The sequence below is a fragment of the Trachemys scripta genome, chromosome 8 (assembly GCF_013100865.1).
Source record: "Trachemys scripta elegans isolate TJP31775 chromosome 8, CAS_Tse_1.0, whole genome shotgun sequence".
Lineage (NCBI taxonomy): Eukaryota > Metazoa > Chordata > Testudines > Emydidae > Trachemys > Trachemys scripta.
The window spans coordinates 23,513,976-23,539,838 of record NC_048305.1 but is presented as its reverse complement, the minus strand read 5'-3'; the positions used below and the strand labels follow the sequence as shown (position 1 = coordinate 23,539,838).

Below are 25,863 nucleotides of genomic sequence, written 5' to 3'. Positions count from 1 at the left end.
ATCTACTAATTTTGCAATCATATCAAAATAGACTATGAAATTGGTCTGGCAGAATTTGTTCTTAACCCATGTTTAGCCTCATGATGCTTTTGCTTCTAGATTATTATAATTTTGTTCCCTGTTTGCTTCATTACTTTGCAAAGGATGGATGTGAAGTTTTAAGGGTGGAAACAATAATGGTACCAGGTTGAAACACTTGCATCTTCTGGGACCTCAAGGTCTCCACAGCTTATATAGATATTAGCTGATGATTATTATCTCAATACCCACGTATCCCCCAGAATTCTGGGGCGTAGGTCTGCTTGCCATTAGACTTGGAGGTTCTTCAAGTAACTTTTTGCTAAGTTCTATCTCTTTTTAAGTTGTGGATTTATTCTTACATTGTTGAGCCTAGTAATGTTGTCTTTGCTGTTATTAAATAGGGGTACTAAATGCATTAGTTCTGACATCTTCCATCACTCTCACTGATTTCCTGACTGCTTAGCAGACATTTCATTTTGGATTTGTCTTATCCTTGATGTAGCTTATAGCTCTGTCCCCATTAGTAAGCAATATTTTCTACTGTCTCTGCTTCTCTTCCTTCTCCCATGCAGGACATGTAATCCTGACTAGATACCTCTTGACTTTCTATTTCCAATATAGCTTCTTTTTAGCCCTGAATTTATCCAAGCAGCCTATGGTTTGCCATGCTGAGCTTCCATCATTATGTCCTTCAGAATTGTCAATATTTTCTCTACAAATATTCTCGTTAGTACTCCATCCCACTTGACTCAGACTAACACTTTTAGTGGCTTCTCTGGAGGTATAACAAACCTTGAACACTGAAATGGCAATAATAATGATTAACTAGCAAAACTCCCTCATTGCAACATGACGATTTAATGGATGTTATAGATGGCACAGTGAAGCATATAGTAAACATGCTGGGCTAATTGCAGGACTGTTCTATACCCTCTTCTTCCATAAACTAGTGTTAAGGGCCTTGACAGTAGAAGTTTTGCCTGGGGGAGACTGTGGTGGTGGAAAGCACTGTGAAGTACCTTTCACCAGCAGAGTGGGGAAATGCTACCTCAAAACTGTGAGGCAGCACAGGCTAGGTATGGGCAGTGCAGCAGGGGGATATATTAGCACAGAGTATTTCTGCTACAGCTTTCACAAAGAGACTCTTATTTAACAGAAAGCTAAAGCTGACTCTTTGTATGGAGCACTGAAATGAAAGTGTTTTCCTTAACTTCCCCCAGGAGTGAATATACCTTCCTCACCAGGGCACTACTTGATGCTGGCAGGTACAATGTGTATGTCCGGAAGCCAGCCCCATATGTGCATATGCAGTCACTTTACCTCAGTTTTTCTATTGCGTAAACACAGTTTGCTCATACTGCACTTCATTTTCTAATTACAAATATTTAATTTTTCTTTGCAATCAGTGTTTTTGTTTATTAACATGCTGAAGGGTCCAACACAGTCCAATGCAATAACGTCGGTGGTCCATTGTACATTATGCCACATTATTTCAAGCAAAAATTGTAAAATTTTATTGAAGAACCCTGCTTATTTAAAATCAACATTTTGCTAGTTCAACTCAAAATAATAATTTTAGTTTTTCAATGTTCAAAACACTTTTTTACAATGTGATATGTCACCAACTGTACTGTTCCACAGCTTATACAATTTATTTATATTTAAAGCCCAGACAGTTCCAAAATAGCTTGAAGAACAGGGATGTTTTAACTGAAACAGGTTGTGTACCTACAACATGTGATGACCTAAGGCACACAAATACTTATACTTTACTATACTCAAGGTCCTATTTTATCTTAATGTGAACATTAATACAGTGATTTCCCCCTTGAAGTCTAACACCAAGCCTATTTACATATATTATTAAACATTTTATAAGACCGTTTAAATTGATTCTTTGAGTCAGAAGATTATGTTTTTTAAATGTGAGCTGACTGCTGACATCTCTGTTTAGAAAAGATATTTTGTCTGGACACAACAGCTTTTTTAAATATACTGTGGGGGTTTTTTTAGAACAACGATTCTTTATTCAGTAGTTTCTGTTCTATAAGGTGGCTAAAGTCAGGATGACTGATAGTTACAGTATATTTCTGTTACTCAACCCCAAGTGACAATCTACTAGAATAATCAAATGGAAGATGATGTTCTGCCAAAAAATGGGATAGAAGAAATTCATTCTGGAAATGTTGAAACCCATAATACAATATTCAGATGGAACCATATCTTTTTAGATTTTAGTTACACTAGAAATGTTGCCCTTTGGAGGCAAAGGGATTTTGAGAAACTGTTTCACCAACTAAGCAAATCAGAGCCACCAGAGTTTGGCTGGGGAATAAGACACATATCCCTTGTATGCACACCCCTGGACCATGGGTCTGGATGTGAGGAAAGAGGGGAAGCAGGGGATGCACATTCGCTACTCTCCCTGCCAAGTAGGTAGGTGGGGAGGGTTTGGAGAGTACCATGCCGACTTGCACAGAGAGGCTCTCAGATCTGAACTAGCACAAGGAGGAGAGTATGGTTTAAATGGTGTAGAGCTGGATATGCTAGTGTCTTATCACCTGAGGCTACTCCTTTGCTGGACAAATCACTGATTGTCTGTTTATGTCTGATTTCCAGCCCCGTCACACCACCAGAACAGCATAGAATGACCTAGAGTGGGGGTCAGGATCTTGCCCTAAGTATTAAAGTGGAATAACTATACTCCAAGGTCATTAAGCACAGAGATGAGAGAAATAAAGTGGAAGCAGGTTTTACTTTAGATGAAGGGAGGCTGTATTGAGGAGGAATGGAGAATGGCATGGCCATATGAATAGTGTAGAGACTGTGCAGTATAGAAGGGTTGAGGCAGAGGCCTCTTACAATGCGGTCAGATTCTTTCATCCTTATTCTCACTGAACAATACTTTATTCCTGTGCAGTGCTATTGAAATATTTGGGGCTACTTGTAGAGTAGAGTCTATTCAACATGAGTAAGGATGGCAAAATCTGGCCCACAAACATCAAGAGCCTAGGAAAACAAGATGAGTTTTAAAACAAATGCACAATCAATTACTAGAACTGAACCATGCAGTATTCTATTACATCACCACTTTCAGGGGCCTAAAAAGTTCCATTTAATATCTGCTATATCACACATGCCCCTTTGCTCTGTGCTTTGGGGGGCATTCAGCAATAACAACACTCTGCTAAATTTTCAGCTAAACCATTTTTTACTACCTTATAAAGATGAGTGTTTTGTTTCTGTTTTGTTTACACTACTACTAAATCTGTATTGGGAGTTATTCTTGATGCCGAGCCTGAGGCTATCCTCCTTGCTGAATCAGATTATGAGATCTGTCATAAAAATGGACAGTGATAATAAAAGCACCATAAACAGAAAAGCCCAGTATTGACCCCACATCTTTCATCCTAAATTTGCCATTCACACATCACAGAAGAACACCTGAAAACCAAATAAAATATAAAAAAAAGTAAACCCTCTGCCCCATTAGCATTATCTAGGAGTTTGATATGAATGCAATTTGAGAAAGTTCCCATCTTAGCCTGTGGCCTTTTACAGAAGTGATCAGAAGGTGACTTATCTCTACAGTGCATAGTGATATTCCAAATGACATCAGAATAAAGGTCAAGTCAGCCATGTGGGGTTTTCTGTCTGGGACTGTGATTCTCACAATGCCACCATCTTTAATTCATGTAAGAACAGTGTGCACACACTCTGCTTGTTTAAGGCACATCAGGCTACTTGCATCATCTAAGAACCTGTCATCCAACACTTACCGGCGGTAAGCAATCTGTCTTCTGGGATCGATCCCCGAAGTGCTCGCCGTCGACGCCGGTACTCCTGCTCGGTGAGAGGAGTACGCGGCATCGACGGGGGAGCCTGCCTGCCACGTCTGGACCCGCGGTAAGTTCAAACTAAGGTACTTCGACTTCAGCTACGTTATTCACATAGCTGAAGTTGCGTATCTTAGTTCGAAGTGGGGGGTTAGTGTGGACCAGGCCTGAGAGGGGACATGATAATAGTACTTCTTCAAGTGATTGCTCATGCCTATTCAACTTAGGTGTGTGTGCTCGCCCCACCCTCAGTTCCTTCTTGCCACCAGTGATGGTTCTGGAACTGTTGCTGCTTCAGCTAGTGCTGTAGCTCCTCGTTCGCTAGTTATCTCCTGTATTATATTGTATATAGTTTTCTATTAGTGTTTATAAATCCCATAGCTATAGTTAGAGAATTTGTAGGTCCCATATGGGACTTTGCCTCAGGACAGGGCATGCCCCGATCCCCAGGATTTAAGCCCTGTGATCGCTGCAAGAGGCCCATGCCCATTAGTGATCCACACAGCAGTTGTCTGCGTTGCATGGGCAAAGGACATAGTAGTGAGAAGTGCAAAATTTGCAAGTCATTCAAGCCAAGGACTAAGAAGCAGCGTTTAAGAGCTTTCCTTATGGAGTCAGCCTTCACCCCGGCACTGGAGCAATGCTCTGACTTGGTGCCGAGTATCGTGACCTCAGTACCCAGCGCCCCCCGGCCGGCACCCGTCCCCATCCGTGGCTCCGACGAAGAAACCCAAGAAAGCAGGATGAGGCCAGTCTCCAACCTCCTGCAAGGGCAAGGATAAGATTGGGTGTGAGCTAGGTCCCATGCTGGGCAAGTCTTCATCCACACTGGGATTTCGGGCCCAAGCTCCGTTGGAGCGATATAGCCCAACCCGCTCCCAGCTGGCTACCCCAGATAGCAGCAGAGGCCTCCATCAACTCCGGGTGCTGTCCACGCCGGAGGCCTGCAGGCGGCGCAGGAGATCATGTCCCTTCCAGTGCCGCCCGCACCAGCCCCTGAGGTTCCCTAGTCACGGGGTAAACCTGCGTTCGGACCACTTCGGTCCCCACCTCAGTGACACCCTTCCCTGTCGTGGGGGAAGTCCTGCCAGCGCTCGCCCTCCTGTAGCCACCACACATCTGACCGCAATAGGCAGACACAGCACAGCCCCATTTGGTCCCTGACCTTGCACACGGGCAGAGAGGCTTGAGGCTCAGCTCGCCGGCCACCGGGCCCAGACCATTGGAGGCACGCGCCCCCCAGCAGGAGTCTGGTCCTGGCATGCGGCATCCCTGAGACTGCGGTACTGCTCCAGGGACCTCTGAAGGGTACTGCTTGGGAGTCACCTAAGTTGAATGGACATGAGCAATCATTCGAAGAAGAAAAGACAATTATTTTTCTGTAACTGGTGTTCTTCGAGATGTGTTGCTCATATTCATTCCACAACCCACCCTCCTTCCCCAGTGTCAGAGTTTCCAGCAAGAAGGAACTGAGGGTGGGGAGAACTGGCTGTGCCCTGTATACCACAGCATGTGCGCACCACTCCAGGGGGCTCTTGAGCCAGTCCTCTACGGATACTGCTGAGGGAAAAACTTCCGGCACTGGTGCATATGGCGAGCACACACCTAAGCTGAATGGACATGAGCAACACAGTTATTGAAAAGGTAACTGTCTTTTTTTCAAGTACAAAAAAGGTTGTTACAAGGAGGAGGGAGAAAATTGTTCTCCTTAACCTCTGAGGAAAGGACAAGAAGCAGTGGGCTTAAATTGAAGCAAAGGCAGTTTAGATTGGACATTAGGAAAAACTTCCTAACTGTCAGGGTAGTTAAACACTGGAATAAATTGCCTGGGGAGGTTGTGGAATGTCCATTATTGGAGATTTTTATGAGCAGGGTAGACAAACACCTGTCAGGTGTTCTAGATAATATTTAGTCCTGCCATGAGTGCAGGGAACTGGACTAGATGACCTCTCAAGGTCCCTTCCAGTCCTACAATTCTATGATTCTTGGATTTTCAGTAGTGGAAAGTACTGATTCTCAGGAGGGCCTTAATGTGCACTCACACTGCAATATTCCATGTAGACATATTCTGCATGTGTATTATTATTATTAATTATTTGTATTATTGTAACATCTAGGTGTTCCAGTCAGGGCCAGATTTCCAATTAGGCACAGTAGGCGCGTGCCTAGGGGCGGCGGCATTCTAGAGGCGCCTAAAAGTTAAAAGTGGGTTAAAGTTTCATTTTTTACAGAAAACACGAAGGTCAGCTGTACGCCGGGGGGCACTAAAGATGCTGTGCCTAGGGGCATGTAAGTTGTAAATCCAGCGGACCCCATTGTGCTAAGTGATGTACAAACATAGAACAAAAAGACGGTCCTTGGTCCAAAGTTATATTATATTAAATGGGAGGGGGTAAAAAAACAACCCTGTGCTATAAAGGTTAAATTCACCCAGAAGCTTAAAGTTGCCAGACATTCTTCTGGGCACTGCTGCACCTTTTTTTTTTTTTTTTGTTGGCTCACACAGAATTCTTTAAATGGACAGAAAAAAACTGGAAGCAGGTTCCTGAGTGAGAGTCCCCAGGCTAGAGCGGGAGTAGGCTGAAAAGTTATTTTTTTTAACTCTTTATTTTATTTCTCCTTTATTTCCTTTATTTCTTACTTTCCAGTTTTAAATATATTATCCTGAAATCAGCCTCAGTCTGAAACAGGACAAACAACTACATTAATGCAGCATTAAGGTCAGGACTGGCTCCAGGGTTTTTGCCACCCCAAGCGGCGGGGGGGGAAAAAAAAGCCACGATCGCAATTGCGATCAGCAGCATTCCAGCGGCAGCTCCACTGCACTGCTTTCTTCTTCGGCGGGAATTCAGCGGCAGGTGCTTCCCTCCGAGAGGGACCCGCCGCTGAATTGCCGCCGAACAGCCCGACGTGCCGCCCCTTCCCCTTGGCCACCCCAAACACCTGCTTGCTGGGCTCGTGCCTGGAGCCAGCCCTGATTAAGGTTACCTGTTATATTGAAACACAAAGGGCCAGATCATCCTCAGTCTCTGCTCAGTCCCTACCATCTGCCTTGAAAAGTCACTGGATGTGACTTTTTTCACTGATATATCCATAAGGATTTCTTCAAGGAGATTACCTTGCAACATGCAGTCAGAATGGAGGCAGAAGGAGTATGCTTTACCTTCCTCTCTCCCAGTAAATATGGAGGGGCCTACTCACAAACCTGATGGGTCCAGAGTCCCTCCACACAAAGGCCCTCTACTCCCACACTGGCTCTGACCCCAAAATGGACTTCAGCTCCTTAACTGCCAGAGACTTCACAGCCACAGCTGCCTTCAGTCTCCACTGGGGGAAACTACAGAAAAGCTATTTTTCCGGGTAACATTGTTTCTGACTCACCCTCTGACCATTCACTCCTCCATTATCTCTGCTTCCTGCAGGGCTAGAAGCAGGAAACATTACCTTTAGAAATGAGAGAATTTTCCTTGCTTCTTGCTCCATAAAGTTCTGAGATATCAGACAATAGAGGTGTAGAACTTTTAAGCGTGGCAGCATGGCTCCCTCTGAGCCCTGTAGACTAGGACTCATGGTAACTAAAGCACATGGCTTTACAGCCAGAGGGCTACAAAAGAAAATTCCAAAAGCCAAATAATTTAAAAAACACTTGTAAAATAGGTTGTTGTAACATGATATATACCAAATATATAGTGTGATGTGGCATAACAATTTTATCAGCACTCATTTGGGATGACCTGAATAACTCATGTGTTTGGTCAGTTGCGACCTGAAAATATTGACACCCCTTATATAATAATTGAGTGTGACAGTTGCCTAATAAACTGTTAGTCATTTTACACTTTTTTCCAAGACATAACATTTTTGTTTGATTTGCTGGGATTAAACCCAATATGTTCTTAAAATACCTGGAGTGAAGATGTTGCTATAGAGTCCTATGTTACACGTGCTCTGTATGGGTGTGTGTGCGCGTGTGTGCATGCAAGCAGATGTTTTCAATACATTGTCATTTATAGATATACAATATAGACATGCACATACACACAAGAGCTGGTAAATAAACAGAAGAAAATTTCCACCAAAAATAATTTTTCCCACCCTATTTTTTGTTGATAATTTGAAGTTTCTGGAATTTACAGAGTGGCTATATACATTAGTGTGTGTGTGTTATAGCTAATCTGGACATAAAAAAAATCAAATTTCCAAGTGAAAATGGCAAAAAGGGGCAAAACAATGTATTCCCTTTCTTTACCAACTGTAGAATGAGTGTACGTATAAATCTAATTATATAATGTACTTGGATATTTCCCCCAAACGTGCCCTAAAACTAGAATATCAAGGTACAAGTAAGCCACACATTATTGTTCTAATTCTAACAAATTAAATGATAGAGGAGCTTTTCTAATTACTTTACAACAGAGCACTGCTAATTTTAATGATGCCAAACAATCAGTGAAGCCCACAGCCACAGCCAATTTTTCAGACCTTGAAATCACTTCTTTACTCATTTTCTTTCATTTGTGTTTACAAATACATTTCTAGCCCCTTTGTTGTGAAGATAACCTTCAAAAATATAAACATTTTCCTTTGGCTAGAAATTTGCAAATAATACTCCATAATAATCCTGAATGAAATTCTGGCCATGTTGTAGTCAAGAGAAATGTCACCACATTTCTTATTCACAGTCTTTTCCACTGCTTCTTAAGTCCAGTGACACCTGTGCCTCCCTTAAGCTTTGAGTAGAGCACCAAAGAATCATAATTCTGACACTCTCCAAAATCCTGAAGTTAAACCTGCATCCAAGTAATTATATCATATGAAGATGAATGGAACATGCCATGCAATCTTCTCTCCAGTTTCTTATCTTCCAAGTTGTGATTAAACATCTCCAGGTGCCTGAGTGCTTGCCACATAAGGCTTCATATATTTGACTTGGCTTCATGGAGGAAAAATAATTTGTCTACATTTTACAGCAGTTTGTTTTGAAAATGGTCTAGATATGCCAAAACTTATCAGCATTATATTGACTGTCTAGCTTGTGTATCAAAAACACAACTATTTCCAAATGATGGCGTAAGATCTGTGTGTCTGTCTTTTCAAATTGCTACCACCAGTTAACAATCAATATTTCCAGCATAGTTGGCTTTTCAGAAAACATTCAAAGAGCTGCAATAGAGAATTTGATGTTATAAATGTTTGGAGATAAGCCATTTGGCGCTCTTTCTATAGTGGCTTTTGATGCATGTTCCTTATGTTGAGGTACTTCATAAGCTTAATTAATATTAAGATCCCACTCCCGTAGACACTACTGAGAGTAAGTCTGTGAGAGTTTTGCCTTATGTACAGAAACATTTTCATATGCAAGACAAAACAAATGTCTTTAAGATACTGAAAACATACATGACACATTTTTGCACATGCTTCCTGTTCGTCAGCTTGTTTCTGTCTTAGTTAGGTCATAACCCACACAGCTAATCATCATCTGAAATGTTGCTCAGCCCCTCCTCTCCAGGCTTACATTATAAATTATAATTCATTTCTTTTTAAAGGAAATAAATTTCTTGCTCTTAAATTATTATCTAGAGTAACGTTGTGTTCCGTTAATCTGCTACTTTAAAATGAACTGCAAAGATTTCCCTCGCAACAAAAGCAGTTTTGTATGATCCTCCCAAAAGGTAAACATATGTAAATGTGATTAGAATAAGATGTGTGATAATGACCTCCCAAAAAGAGTGAGAATGACCGCACCACACCTGAAGTGGGGGGAACTTTGTCTGGGCTTCCCGAAGGAAGGCAGCAGTGCTTTATGGCGGAGGGGGGAAAGAGGGTCAAACTGCTGCAAAAGGTGAGCAGTGGTCAGATTTGTGGCGCTAACTCACCCCCTAGGAATCTGAAGTCGGAAGGCATAAAGGTGCAAGCCCATGGCGTTGGAAGCCCCTTTTCCACGCAGCAGGCAAGGCGGAAGCCCCCCTCCCTTCCCTGAGAGGTGGCTAATATCAGATTGGGTTAGGACCTGCTGTGGGCATTGTGCTAGTCACTCCTTTTTAGAGGGGCTGGGAAGGAATTTTTCCTTAACCACCAGATTGGCCTCTGTGGAGTGAGGTTTTTTGCCTTCCCCACAGTGGGTGTCAGGAAGGACCTTTTCTGATAAGAAGAAAAGGTGGTAGGCTATATGTCACAACTTAATTTGTAAGTGTGGGGTGGATGTCCAGTGCAGGTACTCCATAGGGAGAGCATCCAGTGAACAGATGAATGGCCTAGTAAAGGATTTAAAATCCCTTATCTTCACTACTTCCTACATTTCTCAAAATTTTTAAATTTTTATAGTTTTACTGAAAATGTACATTATTTTGAAATTTTCAAATTTTCAGTCAGCTCTACTAAAAAACTTCCTTATATATTACTTCAGGAAAAGGTTTGTTTCCTCCCTCCCCTAGGACACAAAAAGTGTCCCATTTAAAAAAAAAATCAGATAGTTCAGACAGGTCCAATTTTAAATTTCAGAACCTTCAGATTAGTTTCCAATCATGAAAAAAGTGTTTATGCTGTATGCACATTTGAGCAAATTTGGTTCACAGTTTTTTTGTTTGCTTTAAGCTACAACTAGTACAGGTTAGAATGAAATGTTTTTTTCCACTTCAATTATAGTGGTTTGTGATGTCATATTTTTACAGATGTCCCTTTTTGTCTCCACTCAGATTTTTTAAAGAGGTGGTGATTGCCTTAAATACAATCAATGAAGTTCAATTACATTTTTCAAAGGCATACTTTTTCTTTTCTTTTTTTTTAGGTTTCTAAATTGCAGTGTAGCTTAAATAATGTGTTTCTGGTAATAACGGGTATTTAACTTGCCAGATATCATTACAGAGATAAAAAAGGTCTGTTTGTTATGTGTGTGTAAGCTTATTCCTTTGGGATAGCTGAAATACATTCACTATTGTTTTCCTATATATCAGTTCATTCCTGTGTTGTCTTACCTGCTTTGTCTTGTAAAATTCCTTCCTTCTCCTAATGAATCCTTCTTCCTTCCCCTGAGGATTCATAATAGCTAACAACTATTACATACATTACTACTGTAGATTTAGGGGTGAGGAGCTTAATATTAATGTAATATTTTAAACCCTGATTCAGGAAAGCACTTAAGTCTATGCTTAACTTTAAGAATGTGCTTAAGACCCATTAAAATTAAGCATCTGCTTCAGTGCTATCCTGAATTGGGATGGTTCCCTGATTCAGGGACTTAGTTGCGGGTTACAGTCAACTAAAGTTGCTATAAGGAAATGGAAATTGAATACACAATTTAAAGATTTTGTTTATTCCTAGTCCCTCCCATTTTGCTAGGGGATAAGGTAGGGCTAAACTTTCCTTGTCTAAAAGTAGAGAGGGAGAAATTGTTTCTATAGAGACTGCTCCTCATCCTTCTCTCCACTGGCTGGTTCAGGTGCCTGTGTCCATTTGCTCCTGGAAATAGGTAAGGATAACTGGTATTACAAAATGGCTGCTGTAAACTAGAGTCGAGGGACCAAGACTGGATATAAGGAGACCAAGAATCACATTTCTGGCCTTTCCCAACAGTGTCCTCCACATTGTAAGCCATGGAGCAAATTCAGCTTTTGATTCAAAATCCTTTGAAATTAATGAGTATTTCCATGGACCTCAGTGGGCTTTGGCTCAAACCCTGAGGGAACATAGAGACAGGTCCAGACTGTGGATGTCGTGGAGTTTGCTGAATTTTTTTTTTAACCCCCATTGTCATGCCCAAAGATTCCCCCTTTTCCTCTTCTGTGCTGCATAACTGTTGCAGAATAAAAGTCCTCACGTCCTGGAATGCTGTGAATGTACAGTGGATATTAAAAACCATATACGTTTTTTTGTTTCTGGTGCATGGCCATTTTGTATGTTCAGGATACTGAAGCATTTATGACAGATTATGCTCTCAGATGGATACATTCACAGCTCCCACTGAAATCCATAAAAGCATCACACATCTGAGGGTGAAATTAGGCCCTGGGAATTTTGTTGCAAGTAATTAGAGATGTGTAAAGCTCAGCAGTCTTGGTTCACATTGGTTTTTTTTTCAGTTTGTTTTCTAAGTTTCCTATCTGTGTGAGTTAAACTCCCTTGATTTACTTTGAGTTTTAGGGTTTAGATAAACCCAAGAACCTGAAGGACTCTGCAGAGTTTTGTTGAATTTCGACCTTGGCCTGAAATCAAAGTCACCTGAAATCATAACTCAGCCCATGTTTGCTCACAACTCACCTCAGGTTAACTGCAGAGTCTGTGAACTTCACTCACATTTCAAGTTGTTACAAAATCTGAACCCATGTGAGCTTTGCTTTGTGTCAGGTTTCTTTCTGAACAATTCCTACAGCTCTGAAAGTAAATCCCTCTTTCTTCTATGGAGGCACAAAAGCACATGTGCATGTTTAGTGGCACAGTTCCATTTTTGGAGATTTTGAAATATTAACCATGCATTTTGAAGTGCATACATGTTTAGTTTTAATAACACATTTACCACTCCAGAACAGCTACATATAGTTGGGCTGCCATTTGTAAACCATTACATTTTTTTAATATTTTCTAGAGTGAAATTAGAGAGACTAATACAGAAACTTCCCCAACAATGTATACAGAGACTTCCTCCATAGTGTATCCGTTCCTTCTTACAAACCTTATCCCTTATAGCCAGTGCAATTCCTGTAGATAAGAGTCAAGTAGTTTTTCTTTCTAGAGGGATTATTTTATGTCCTTTGGCATTTCACGTATGTGAGCCTTTCCAAGGCATGTTTCCTTCAATTCCAGTCTAGAGAGTTGATTCTAAGTTATTTGCTCACAGTACATGTAAATGATGAGGCCCAATAGTACAGTTTAAGCTTCTGAACAAATTCCGAAGAAGTGGGCTGTAGTCCACGAAAGCTTATGCTCTAATAAATTTGTTAGTCTCTAAGGTGCCACAAGTACTCCTGTTCTTCTTTTTGAACAAATTAGGTAATTTTGCTTTTTCTGTCCTGGCAGAGTGGACCAATTTTGCTTTGGCAAATATGGCAGGGGTTAACCATTGAACCATAACCTAATGAAATTGTGAATTATTTCTATGCATTTCTCACCTATGTTCTTGTTTCACCCAGATTTCACAGAAATACCAGCCATCATGTCTTTCTTATACATTTCTTCTGTACCACTCTGTGTTTAAAATGAGCAATCAATATCTGCAAGTATCTATACTATATAGATTAAACAAGAATTTTGTTTAAATACCAGAAAGTAAAGATGTCAGTGATATTATGTGTTTTGAATAGCTAAGTTATCCATTACAAATATACCTTCTGAATAAATGTTGAACACAGCAGGAGATAATACTCCAAAACCAAGATACTGATTCCCTACCAGCATCTAGAGAGAAGAGTGATTGTTTGTGGAAGTGAATCCTCCTACATTCATTCTCATGTGTATATAAGTTTAGAAGTTGTACATTTAAGATATTGTACATTGGATGATTAATAAGTGTAACAGGAATTCCTTTAGATAGCCATCATTTTGGAGTTTCTGTATAGCAGGGAGAACATACAATGGTAACATTTAAACACTCTTCTCTGTGTATTTCTTTTGTTTGGGAGGCCATCAGAAAAGATCAGCAACCCTCTTATAGGGCTCCAGGGTCATTTTTTTCTCACATCAACCTGGACCTATGAATACCATTTAGGCCATTTATTTTGCCATCCTCCTTATTAGACTGGTGATGAAAACTCTTGCATGTGTGCTGTGCTCTAGGCACCACTTTTCCACTTCTGAATTCACCTTTTATTTCCATAGTTCTTATTGCTACTTTTTTCATCATATTCCCATCCTCCCTTCTTCCCTTCCTCCTCCCCTGGGAATTTCTCCATTATGTTTGAACTCTGTTGTTCACCATAAGGAGTCCTGTTGTATGGTTGAACAACCATTCAGCACCAAAAGATTTTTTTAACCTTCTCCTACCACCTTTGAAACCACTTGTGTGCCCACTTCCCCCCAAAAATAATTTCTATGATTCTTTTCATATCATCATATCTTCCTGGGTCAGAATGACCACTCGGAAAAAATACATTTACATCACTAATTTGTTACCTACAGTGGCAGGGCCAAGGCAGTAATAGCATCTCTAAAGCCAGAATATACTTATGCTGGTTGTTGGCTTAGAGGGCCCTGTACCTTTAATTAAAAATGCATATCCTATTAATACCCTATAGTGCATTAATTTTTACTGAAAGATAACAGCTACCTTATCTCTAAGGAAACTGGTCTTGATTTTATTAACTTACAGGACAGAAGAATAATTGGCACATATCATTGTCCAGAAATGTATTCAACAAAGGTATCTTTCATTGTTTTTTAAATGTTTTTATCCTTAGAGACTTAAAATTGAGGTCCTGACCATTTATGGTCATTAAAGATCCCATGGCACTTTTTGTAAGAGTAGATACCCCACAACCCCACGCCTCCTGGCCAAATTTCAATTTGTGTAATTATGTTCTGCTTATTTGACCTTCCCACCACCACCCACCCACCCCATAGTTTCGATTGGCTACAGCATTCTTCATTTCCTGTATTAAAATAAAGTGTGTTGTTCTGCACTGATAGACAGTCACCACATTTCACCTGACAGGTGATTGCATTTCACTGGCTTGTGAAGTGATTCTTCTTTCTAAAGATTGTAAAGCGCTTTGGGATCCTGCTGTGTACAGTAAACATGATTCATTATCATTCTATCTCAAACATCAATTTAGTAACAAAAATACCTGTACATTTTATTTAGGGCTGGGCGAACCTGGTAAGTTCAAATGACACTCCTCACTCTAATCTCACAGTGAACCTTTTTTGAGGTTCAAAAGTTAGGTTGATTTTTTTTCATTTTTTTTTCGTTTTCACATCCCTCTATGCTTCCTGGATTGGAAGTGAAAGATCTGAAATACCGTGAAAAATACTATTCTTGTGAGATGTTCAAACAAATGTTCCAGGTGTGGGAAGGTCAGATTAGTTCTGGAGACGCATGTGAACTTTTGTGTGCTTATCTGAGCAGTCAACCATTTGGAGGTTCGCCCAACACTAATTTACTGTATTCGGGGTTACTTCCATTTTCCTTCAGAAAAGTTGTTGAGGTTTTGCAAAACCTCCTCTCCAGCTTTCATGTTGTTAGACAAACGTGATATGTGCAGAAGAAGACCCCTATCCCCAGAGACTAGTTTAGAATTTTAAATAAATAAAGGCTCTAAAACAAAATATATTCTCGCACCTACTTCCTTTCTGTTTAGTGATACTAATCCACTATCTGCTGCCTATATACACATATATATATCAGGTATATGCAGCAGCTTGCTCTGCTGCCATATTTGCTAGGTGCACGCTAACATTTCAGTGATCTTAATGACATATCAACAGCAGCCATACAAGATGCAGTGCAAAAGAAATAGATAGTTAAGTGGAGAAAAGTTCTTAGCTGTTTACTGTAGCATGTCTAGTTCCAAGTCTATTTGACTATAATAAAACTTTTCCTGTGTTTGTATTTTCAAACAAAGTATATTCTATAATGTTCTTTAAAGAACACCTTGTGGGCTGATATCAGTGCGAGCCAGAGGGTAGATAAACTGTTCAGATTCAGTTCAGTCTCAAAGCACTTCAGCTGTGGCCAAATTTGGTTAAACCAAAGTCATTCTTATGGTAGATTCTTATCAATGTACAGCTGTCTATCTTCCTTTTAAAGCCAAAGTAATAGGCCTGACCTTTGTTAAACCTCTTGAGTGAAATCCTGGCCCTATTGGGGTGAATGACAAATCTCCCATTGATTTCAGTAGGGCCAGATTTTCACTCCTCATATCTGGATTAGACAATATGGAAAAAGAAACTTTCAAAGGAGCTTGTAACTCATAATTTGTCCTAATTAATTATCTAATATTTTCCGTTAGTTAACCTCAGTATTTCCATAATTCAAAATATTTCTTATGATAACTACATGGGGAATTGCAGGGAAAAGTACAGGTATTTAGGTAAGCTTATGTATTTTTTTTTTAAATGGAAAAGTATTAAGGTCCACTGTTGCACTCCTGATTTAAACTAGAGTAGAATTTAGTCCCATATCTTTGAATGCCCTGACTTTTGAGTACTCAGGCTTTTAATCATAACATTGCATTAATGCTTTTTTCACTGAATACTTTTTTAATTGAATATCCTTGTTTGAGTTATTAATTTTTTTTAAAAGTTAGTAACCGCATTTGAAACAAATGTGCAATTACATTTAATGTGATTACACTCCGAAATAAATGCATTTTTCTTGCCTCTAAAATTCAGCCCTGTGTTATTGCCAGTGCTATGATCTGATGAGATGACCCAACATGCTCTGTGCATGATCTTCATAAGCATTGGAGAGTGGAGACTGCCTATAGGTATAACATAGAGTATGTCTGTATTTTCTCTCCTAGTAGCCAGTAGTTGTGTTAGAATTTCAAGATTTCTTATATGATCTTCTTACAAAACTGCTGAATATCTTGGGGGAGGAAATCATGTTTGCTTTATCCTCATAGGCATGCTCCAGCATTCATGTATAGCAGTACTGAATTCACCTATGTTGTGCACATTTGGAGGTTTTGCTAAAACAGAGGCTGCATTTCGTGGAAGTAGAAAACAAAACAAAACAAAAACTCCTAGCACTATATTAAACCCAGATATGTGTGCACAAGGGCAGTACCATACTTTTTCAAGATGAATGGAGGTTTGTGCTAGGTATGTGAGATTAGGATATGGCCACTGACTCTGGGTCATAACTGTGTATTTCCTCTGCTCACAAAATCTGGGATCCAGCAAATATAATCTGTTCAGATGTACAGGACAGGCCTTATTACTCTTACCATTTACAAAAGAATGACAGTAAAAACGGTAATGGTTGTATTTAAAGGACAGGAGTAGAAGTTTTTTAGATAGGCATCCAGTGGATTGGTATTGTTAGGTCCAACCTTTGTCAGTGTGGTCTCAGTTTACAACTGATTGGGCTTTTCTTTCCCCCATGCTAAAGCTGCCTTCTTATATCTTACAGATGGATCCACATGAAAACATTTTGTTGAGCACACTTGAAATTAAAAATGAGATGGCCGCCTCCGAGGCTGTTATGGGGCTTGGGGACCCTAGAAGCACTATGCTGGCCTACGATACTTCAAGCATCCAGTACCGGAAAGCTGGCTTGCCCAGACACAGCTTTGGTCGCAATGCCCTGGAGCGACATGTGGCACAAAAGAAAAGTAGGCTACGGAGACGTGCCTCTCAACTGAAAATTAACATCCCTGACTTGACTGATGTAAATGCCATAGATCGATGGTCACGCATATTCTTCCCTGTTGTTTTTTCCTTCTTCAATATTGTCTATTGGCTTTACTATGTGAACTAAAAAACAAAGCCACACAGAAAGCAAGAACTGGATTTCTCTTCAATTTGGTTGTACAGCCAAAAGTGGGACTTAGAAAAATTCTATTCAGGACAAAAGTTACTTTAAAACACCTTAGTTGCTGGCCCACTCTACGGTCTGTTTTATAATGTTTCGGTTGCTTCTGCTAAGTCATAAACACATTCTTAGTTACAGTAGAAACCGGTTCCCCCTTTTAAAAATGTGGGTATATATGAAGAGTGAAGGCAAAATTCCATTCAGTCATTTTTTTTCAACACTCATATCTGAGTTTAAACCTTAAACTATAAAAAAGGGAAATTTGGGAGACAGGTTTGAGTTTTAACAACAGAATGTGCCATTTCTTTGTGAAATTGCACATCAAGTACATATGCATCTATACTTGATTAAAGAGTGTACTAAGATGCTATCATGCTTATGAAACATATACATTACCTTCTAAATGTGTAAACTTGAAAATAAGTAGTGCCTATCATCTCACCCTCATGATGATGATGGTCAACGATTTCTGAGCAGTAGTCAGGTAATTGCTATTTTTTATTGAAAGACTAAACCTTTGACTGATATTATGAGCGGGTCAGGAGTTTGCACAGAAACTTAAGCAAGTAACACTAGTTTTGGTTTGGATTTTAAAGAGTTGGCATAAGGTCATAGTCACAATTCATTGTACTTTTGATATGTGGGGGAATGTGGAAATCAGATTTAGAGATGGACCAACCTGTCATGGCCTAAATGGTGGACATGTTGATATGCTCAGTTCCTGGGAGATGGAGTCATTTGTCCAAAGTGCCAAATGTTGATTGGCCAAATAATAACTTTACAGATGGCTAATGGAAACCATTGGTGCCCTGCTCTTTTAGGATAGAAAAAGGGATACAAGTGGCAACCATTCAAGATTGCGCCCCAGAGAAAAGGAAGGCTAGAATTATATTGTACAAATGAATGTTGTCAGTCATAGTCCCTGTATTAGTCCAAAAGATTCATATGGAATTTTCTTTCAGGTTTGTAGGCTTCCGTGCTTTTCACCTGAGAATGCTTTTATATTTAGCATCTAACATCCAATTTAAAGAGAGTTATTGAGAGAGCAGACAGTTACAGGAATTAATATCTTAGCTGTTTCAAGAATTCAGATTTCAGAAAGTCTCCAGTTTTATAACTTCAATAGAAAATTTACGGATAGGATATTTTCTCCAGCCGGACTAGACAATGCCATGCATTGGTTTTTTTTTAATTTAATAAGATATTATAAAGGGAATGATTTGGTAGGCATGCCTTTAAGTGATTAACTAAGCTTTTCAGTATTTCCTGCTTTAGAAGGTCTAATGGCTTCCTTTAAAAACTGGCAAAAGTCAATTTTGCCTTAGAAAATATGGGAGTTTTTTATTTTAAAAAAAATAGTATCCTCTTGTTTTTCCTTCCGTGTAATTTTATTTTTTTTTATAGAAGAACTATTCCTAAAGGACAAGGCAAGGTAGAAAATGTGCTCATTTAATGAAAAATAAAAATTGACAACTGTGGTAAGAAAAAAGCACCAACTTCTAATGACTTCTACAGAATTATTCGGTCTACTGTTCGACGAAAAATGGTTATGATAGCAGCAGCCACATCCTGTTTTAACTATGCTACCTCTCAGCTATATACACATTTCTTAAAAGAACCACAAATTCCAGCATGCTCTGAATAATAGTATTTCTGATATAGTTGAGGAAAATTTACAGCTATGTTTTCCCTATTTAAGGATTCAATTGCCAGTCCTTTTAAGAATGATTCCTTAACGTTTTTCATAAAAAGCAGATTTTTTTCTCTTTCCTTTAAAAAAGTAGTAGCTCGTGGAAATTTCTGTGGAGGGGGCTTAGGGGAGACAAATGATTAGCGGAAAACAGCCTTGAGAATTAATAGGCCGAGTTTACACCATTATTTTTTACTTCTCTGCCACATTACCATGGGCTTCTGCTTCAGAAAGAGAGAAAAAACAGCTTTGAATGTTATTGGGAAAGAACCTGAAAATTAGATGCACTGAGTACCCCAACTCCCTTTTTTAGGGGAATTGTGGGTACTCAGAACTGCCTCAATGGTCAAACCCTGAACTGCATATATCAAGCTTTTGACTATGTGATTAGCCTTTCCATGGCGTTCACACATGAGTTCGCAGTGCATTTCACAAACCAGAACAATGTGCTTTTGTAGATGCATTTGAAGTTTGAACTTCTATGAATCATGCATGCAAACTCATCCTAACTTCTCGGGAAAGGATCCACACCACAAATTGGTAACAATCTTAGAAGTCTATTTTTTACATATGGCACCCTTTGTGATAACCTAATGCTGTCTTATACTCACAGTCTTCATTCAATGCACTAAGAGCCTTTAACACTTGTGTTTCACAGAAGCATAATTTAAATACAGGGAGCACAGTGCACACACATGGTAGATATGCCTCAAATATAAAACCTAATAGAGAGTATGTTTACTCTCTGCATTGGTTTAGCAGGTCAGCTGTAGTCAAAACCAGGGAGATCAGATCCTAGTACTGCATATTAATTTATCTGAAGTTATAGTACAAGCCATAATACTCTCCAATGTTGCTATTTGTTGGGTAAAAAAAAATGTCTGGTTTCTGCTCAGGTGTCACTGGGAAGGATGTATCAATAGGAGGAAGGAGCACTTTAATTTCCTTTTGGCTACTAAGGTCATGTACAAAAATTTTTGGAAGATCCTTCCAAATATGGATTGGTATAATTTTGTACTAAAGCTAAACACTGTGATGTGAAAAGGGTGGGAGGTGGGGGTAGTGTAGGGGAGGAGAACTGACAAGACCCTGGTATGGAAGAACCAGAACCAAGGGAGTGTGAGTCATTACCTCCTCTTCTTGGGACATTTGTGACAAAAGTGATAAATTACACCAGCATACAACGGCTGTGCTTTTTATCATGTGTACTACCCTCTGAGTAAATTAGACCAACCAGACTAGCTTTTACCTTAGAATTTACCTAAAAAGAATACTCCAAATCTTTCCACTCCTGTTCACTGTTGTTAGATCCACTAACTAAATATTAACATTATAATTTATATAATGTTTGTAATATAATTAGAAATACACATGTTGTTATTTCATTATACAGAACAGCCAGCAATTAAGGTGTTTTTCATCTTTGTGAAATTCATGGGAAAATTATGACTATAATATGGCACAGTTTTAATTAATGATATATTTGAGATCAATATGTAAATATAAACTGTATATGACTGCTAGTAAGTATGATATGCATTTTCAGAACTGAAAACTCATGCAGCATATTTCTGTGTTTGCATAAGGAATGTTACGTTTCTATCCTATTGCGGTTTAATGACTGGGAAGAAAGACTCAAGCAATGTCATTCTGAATATTTCCTTTATCATTCCCGGGGGTGGGACAGAGAACCAGAGTCTTAAATAGTATGTTACAGAATACTTCAGAGAGTTTTTACACTCTAATACAGAGGACATAAAATCTGCCAGGTACAAAAGCACAATGCATAAAGAAAGTGAGGGATGGTCTTATACCTAGGGAAAAAATTCTGTTCATTTTAGGCAAAGTGTGCATTAAAATTAAAGGTCAGATAACTTTTACTATAAATATTAAACCGTGTTCCAATTCCATAATTAACACAGTACTTAACATAAGAGAAGTAAAAAAATGTTAAACATTATCCAAGTGTATGTGTATATAGACAAATATATATATATATATATATATATATATATATATATATATATGCATATGTGTTTATATACACATTATATAAATACACATATTCATATGTTGGTGTGTTAAAGGAATAAGCTAATAACAGTTTTGTTTCTACCATCACCCAGAGTATGAATAATTTTTTGAGAAAACAAATTAATGTATTAAAAAAAATCTTACTATACAGGGTAACTGGGCATTTCTATATCAGCAGATCAATGCATATAATTCTTATGAAGCATTGCACAGTTTGACATTTATGATATACTGTACCTCCTCGCATCTGAAATTAGTCTAGTCCTCACATTGCTTGCCTATTTCTTCTTTTTTTTTTAATAACAACACTGTCCACTAGTAACTTTTCAATAACAAAAAGTCCTATTGATACCAAGAAGAAAAAAAAAGCAAAAATATTAAATATTTATAGAAAAAATAACCTAGGGCAGGGGATGGCCAGGGTACAATATTACAATAGTAGTGATCATAACATTTTGCTATGTGTATATAGAACATATAATGTGAGCAACCATGATTTAAGCTGAACTTGTGTAAATATTATCAGATTTCTTAAACATTTTTAACTTCTAATTTGTACTTTATGGTAAGGCAAAAAGCTGATTCTATTTATGGTTTAGGTTAATGTGTCCTAAAATTATGTAAATAACTAAATAAGCTGTAAATGAGCAGTCAATAGATACAGTAATTGTTTAGTGACTTTTTTTTTTTTTACTAAGTACAATAATTGCAGTGCTCTAGCAGAGTAATTTAAACACCCTTTTGCATAAACAGATTTGGATTTGAGATACGAGTTTTAATACAAAAATTCAAGGAAAGTACTGTAGTGTAAAATGGTCATTGCAACAATGTTACTGCTTGCATAACCGGTTATTTTTGTATGGTTAAAAAATTAAAGCAACAGAAGATTGTAGTTCAGCACTCAGTACTCAGATCAACATTAAGATGGTAGGACCTGATTCTCATTTACAGAGAGTCCCTTTTACACCACTCTGGCCAGTTCAGTAAGGGGATTTTAGTGTAATGGAGGATCCAGTCCATAATGATTTCAATACAGAAAGCCTATCTACTGCATCTGTTCCTGAAATCGGTCTCTCTTATGCTATATATTAGTAGACTTTAAAATAAAAACATGTTTGACCATCATTAGCTAGCATAGTCCCCCAAAGCCAAAGAACCTTCACTCCAGAAATTGTTTAAAAAGGGAAAACTAATAAGTCACTGCTTAACACCAAAGGTAAAGTTTAACAAAATGCACTAGGAACTTTGTCAAAATTTTTAAGGAGCAAATGGAATGTTAATCAAAACCACTGCCCTATTCTACTTTGTAAAAATAACAACTCTTTAAATATCCATGAATTAATTCTAAATTGAAATAGATCATCTCTGCAAGTATATGCAAGACACACATTTATATGTATCAAATGATTTTTTTTTATTTTTTTTTTTTAGTAAATGCTTTGACAGTGAATATGAAATGTTGGAAATCTTAGCTATACTGTCATACTATTTTTTTTTAATGTTTCTCTCAGCCATGAGGTCATCTATTCCAATTTGATAAACATTTTGTATGTTTGCACTGTTACTGCCATTTGACAAATATTCACCAGGCTTTATTGTTTATGGTCCATCATACGGATTGAGTTAAAGATCATGTGGACATTTGTAACATAAGTAATTCTAACAAGCTGACTATGATTTGACTTCCTTCTCATTTTTATTTGCATGGGTGTTTAAATGGTTCTGTTAGTACTGTCTTTGCACAGTTCTGATTTATCTATTTTTTACTTAGTACTATTTACTTCATAATGTAGTAATCATCAGCCTTACTAATGACCTTGTAGCCTTTCTTATATGCACATAATGCACATTTTCCAATGGCTAGAAAATGCAAACTACTAGTGGATATCATTGCATCAGATCTTCATGTCTTTCTCAAAAGGACTGCTAACCTCTGGGATAAATGAGGTAGTAAAATGATGATTGTAAATGAGTAGCACATAAGAGATATTTTCTTGAATTTAAACTTATTGCAGCCAGTTTCAGCATGTAAATATATAAGAATAATGTTGGCTAGTGTGTAATTCTTGAACTAAAAAAAATAAAGAAAACCTAACAGAATGTACTTGTAGTTGTGTAATGTTGGGAAGACATGTTATTCACACTATAGATTTTTAGAGTGAAATCTCATAGATGTAAAGAAGATCAGAAGGGACCATGGTGATCACCTAGTCTTACTACTCTTGTATAACACAGGCCCTAGAGCTTTCCCAAAATAATTCAGAGACCGTATCTTTTAGACAAACATCCAAGCTTGATTTAAAAATTGCCTGTGATGGCGAATCCACCAAGACCCTGGTGTAAATTGTTCCAGTAGTTAATTAGTCTCATCTTGAGGGCCTCAGTTTTCATTTTGCCTTTATTCCAGCATTACTCCTACTGAAATCAATGGTTCTGGCAAAACTAGGTCCATACGTCTAAGGAGAACCTCTAAACATCTGATGCGTATCTTCCCCCCGCAGCATAGAAGGAGATTGGTCAACTGCTTGTGTGGCATCATTCCTGCAGATGCTATAGAGCCCTCATGGTTCCAATGTCTATTCATAGGGATGAGTAGCTGGAAACTGTGGAACACACAGTCGTCCATCTGGCCATATATCCACCTGAAAAGTGAATACAGCCTGCAGAAGTTTTATCTTTTCTTTGAAGACCTCCTCCTGGGAGCAGCCATGACTGGAGGAAGAACTTGGTAGCATAGCTTCAATGGAGTATTGCTACTTCAGTTTGGGGGACAACAAGGAGACAGAGTAAAACAGCGGGGAAGTCCACACAGATGGCCCTGGCCTTCCATATTTACCTAGGGATATGCCAGGTTTGCAGACCAGACCATGTGGACTATTCCATGATGTAATTATTGGGGAAGAGCTCCATAAGGAGTTCCGTACAGAGATTTCCCTCATCAGAGTCTCTTCATCTGGGTATTTATAAGAACCTGAAGGTTTGGAGGTCAATGGAGGGGAATTACCATTAGTAGCTGTGAGTCTGAGATGTGTAACTCACAGATGTTGTATTATATGAAACATCATGTCTATCCTTACATACTTGCAATTTTACCCCCTGAGAATAGGGTTTCATTTTAATTGATACCCACAATATTCTGAATCAACAGCAGAGGTCTGGGATGCTGTGAAATCTTCTGGATTCTGGCTGTGCATAGCTCCAGGTACATAGAATAGAAACCTTCAGAACAGGATGAAAAGAACCTAAATCTTCATGGGTATAAATTTGCCTCAGTTGTGCTCAAGGAGTGCACGAGGCACTCCAAAAGAGACTGGGTAGGGGCAAGGAGGACTGGTGGGGGCTACTGCTCTGTGGAGAGCCAGTCCCTTAGATCAGTGGTTCTCAGCCAGGGGTACGCAGAAGTCTTCCAGGGAGTACATCAGCTCATTTAGCTATTTGCCTAGCTTTGCAACAGGCTACATAAAAAGCACTAGCCAAGTCAGTACAAACTAAAATTTCATATGGACAATGACTTGTTTATACTGCTTTATAAACTATACACTGAAATGTAAGTACAATATTTATATTCCAATTGATTTATTTTATAATTATATGGTAAAAATGAGAAAGTACAGTTTTTCAGTAACAGTATGCTGTGATACTTTTGTATTTTTATGTCTGATTTTGTAAGCAAGTAGCTTTTTAAGTGAGGTGAAACTCGGGGTACGCAAGACAAATCAGACTCCTGAAAAGGATACAGTAATCTGGAAAGATTGAGAGCCACTGCCTTAGAGCAGACCCTGATTCTATGACTAATTGTGGCATTCAAGCCCCAGCCCGAAAAGAGGGCAGTGCAGAGCTATACTGACTTAAGAACATCCCAGGGAGGGAGAGCATGAGTAGCAGTTGTCTCTGGCCACTTTGTGGGGTAAGACAGGATGGCTTTCTACAATATTGCACATACGTACATACATACACAAAAAGCCTTCAGTTTGGCCTATGTGGAAGGACGAAGTGGAAAAGTAGGGGCACCAGAAGGGAGAACAAAGGGTCTGTGGGGACAACAGCAACCAAATCCCCATCTTCACTGCAGGCGGGTCCCATTCCTGTCAGGAAGTGCATACAGCTGCTGGTGGCTTCTTTGAAATTGTTCACCTGCCTATTTTCTCCACCTGACCCCTGATCCCTCAACTCCACTGACTGACCTGTTTTACTAGTCTTCAGTGTGCACAGACGGCACTAGAACTGCGGAGAGAAGCAGACATACACAGTCTTGGAGAGGGGAAGAGCCACAAGACACACATCTGACAGCAAGGTGGAGAGATACTGGCATTAAGAGGTACGTTTTGAGTGAGTGTCAGCAGAGGCAGGGCATGAGGAGGAAGACACTACAGACTTGTTTAGGAAAACTTTATTTTGAATTTGTGCTTGGGGTGGGGTATGTATCTTAGAAATTCATTATATCCCTGCTGGTCTTCAAGGAAGGGTTCTACTATGAGGGTCCAAAAGGATTCCTGGGACATACTAAAATGCCAACGTTTGTCTCATCTGTGGCATATGTGCGATATATGCATTACCGTAATTTCCAAAAGTGTTGTTCTAGCTCAAACAAAATGTTTTAAGCTTGGCTCAACACTTCAGTAGCATACAAATATTTATGCCTCATTAGTAAATCTCATCTCCAAAATTGAAATAAAATAATATTCTTAAATGGTGTAAATGTTTCCAATATCTGAGATCTAATCAATGAAAAAGAATTAAAAAGCACTCAATAGTGGTTTGAAGAATTAAGATAGTGTCAAAGTTGAAGATCGCTTTGTTCTATCTCAATGTGTGAC

General features: G+C 38.9%; 1 protein-coding gene across 4 annotated transcripts in view; it reads left to right on the top strand.

Moving 5' to 3' along the window:
• GABRB2 (gamma-aminobutyric acid type A receptor subunit beta2) overlaps positions 1–23,138 on the top strand; it is a 245,723-nt gene extending 222,585 nt beyond the window's left edge. For 2 of the 4 annotated variants that reach the window (XM_034779794.1, XM_034779792.1), the window contains 2 exons: positions 14,158–14,208; positions 16,921–23,138. In XM_034779794.1, the coding sequence (XP_034635685.1) occupies positions 14,158–14,208; positions 16,921–17,268 (399 nt within the window). In that variant the 3' untranslated portion in view covers positions 17,269–23,138. The remainder of the gene's footprint in view (positions 1–14,157; positions 14,209–16,920) is intronic. The other 2 variants (XM_034779795.1, XM_034779793.1) reach the window with 1 other exon arrangement.
• Positions 23,139–25,863: the final 2,725 nt, after the last annotated feature.